We start from the raw sequence: 1,994 nt of genomic DNA, 5'->3' as shown, positions 1-1,994 counted from the left end.
CAACAAAGACACGCCTTGCAAACACATGAGGCAAGTTCTAGACATCAACTAACATACACAGAATATCAACAAAACTCTCACACACACATTGGCACATAACTCACTTAGGATCGGATCTATCCCGACTCTGTAGTCGAAGAAATTAAGCAACATCAAAATAAAACAATTTCAGGCACTTATCAAAGAGTCAAGAACTGAAGCTAGGCGTCATGACTAAGGCACTCACTACTCTCAAGGTACAACAAAATTAAGAACAATTATCTCCATTTAACACAATAGCACAAGACTTCCCTATTCCTAACAAAAGAAAAATTATCTACACCCGGTTTAATCAAAACCCTTGGAAAAGAACCACAACACAAATTAAAACCAAGGGGGAATTGTTACACTACCTAAGAAAAACAAAATATTTTTTTTTCTTCGACTTTGATCCCTCAAGAAGACAATCGAGGAAATCCATCATCGGTAAAAGTCAAATTTCTTTTCACGCAATTGTGGCATGTCCCCATGATAGACAAATAAAAAGCAAGAGGTAAAGGAAAATCCCCCGATTCATCTAGTTGGGGTCTGAATCGAAGTCGAGATCTCCTTTGTACGCCTAACCTAGTGCACACATCTATGATGAGAGCTTCTTTTCTGCCTTCTTTGGGTACACCCCACACTTATCATGCTTACTCTATCCAGCTCGTTCTTTTAGGGCCCCCATTTCTCCTTCCATCTTGAATACCACCCTTTCTTCCCTCACTCTAAGCATGAGCTGCCTTTCTTGAATGTCCAGAATTGCTTTGCCAGTAGCCAAAAAGGGCCTCCCTATTCTCTTCCATATTCACCACGATGAAGTCCACAGGGAACACAAATTTATCCACCTGAACTAGCACATCTTTCACTATTCCTTTCGGTATGATTGTGGTCTGATCCACCAACTGCAAGGACACAGGTATAGATCTGATTTCTCCAATCTCTCCCTCCAATTTCCTGAAAATAGACAAAGTCATAAGATTAATAGAAGCACCTGAATCACACAAAGATTTTTCATACTTAGTACTTTCTAAAGCACAATGTATAGTAAAACTCCCTGGATCTCCACACTTTTGAGGGAGCTTATTTTGTAGAATTACACTACAGTGCTCTGTGAGCTTGACAACCGATGTCTCCTCTACTTTTCGCTTGTTGGAATATATCTCCTTTAAGAACATAGCATATGCTGGCATCTATGAAAGCACCTCTATGAAAGGTACATTAGCATGCACCTGCTTGAGCACTTCTAGAAAACGCCCAAATTGTTTGTCCAGCTTCTCTCTTCTTTGCTTTTGAGGGAAAGATAGAGCATGCGTATATTTACTCTCTTCGATCTCATCATACTTCATTGTTTGTATTTCTTCTTCTTTGTTGTAACTTTAACTTTTTTTCTTCTTCTTCAAGTTATCCTCTTGCTCTGCCCTCACTTCATTCCTACGATGCTCCTCACTTTTCTGCTCTCCTTCATTCTTAACTTGATTTCTCGTCAACTCATTCTTCTCTGGTACCAACGGATCTTGCAATACTTTGCCATTCCTCAAAGACACTACATTTACTGTTTCCTTTGTATTCCTTTCGGTATCTGCAGAGAGGGTTCCTAGAGACCTCTCGGATAACAGACTAGCAATCTTCCCCACTTGCCTCTCTAAGTATCGAATAGCTGCACTATGAGTTTCAAATCTCTCATTTGTCTTAATAATGAAAGCCTTCATTAGATACTCCATGCTAGATTGATTACAATGTAGAGGCTTGTATTGCTGCCATTGCTTATTTTGAAATCTTGTAGCTCCTTGTTCTTGGGGTCTTGAATTATTCTGTTGCCATGAGTTCAGACTACCATTTGGTAAACTCCGAGAAAAACTTGGGTGCCTCTGCTCCATAGAGTTAAAATAATTACCACTCTAGTAGTTGCCTCTGTCAAAGCTTCCCACAGAATTTACCACTTCATCTGCAGTTGAGGCCTGACACTCATGTGT

At 39.8% G+C, this 1,994-nt stretch overlaps 1 protein-coding gene across 1 annotated transcript; it reads right to left on the bottom strand.

Moving 5' to 3' along the window:
- Positions 1 to 746: 746 nt before the first annotated feature.
- LOC104102976 (uncharacterized) lies at positions 747 to 1,211 on the bottom strand. Its single transcript, XM_009610836.1, has one exon. It carries the CDS (start codon positions 1,209 to 1,211, stop codon positions 747 to 749), a length of 465 nt encoding a protein of 154 aa, XP_009609131.1.
- Positions 1,212 to 1,994: the final 783 nt, after the last annotated feature.

Source organism: Nicotiana tomentosiformis, chromosome 4 (assembly GCF_000390325.3).
Source record: "Nicotiana tomentosiformis chromosome 4, ASM39032v3, whole genome shotgun sequence".
Classification (NCBI taxonomy): Eukaryota; Viridiplantae; Streptophyta; class Magnoliopsida; order Solanales; family Solanaceae; genus Nicotiana; species Nicotiana tomentosiformis.
Note: the sequence above shows the minus strand (reverse complement) of the source record. Positions and strands in the feature narration are given on the sequence as shown.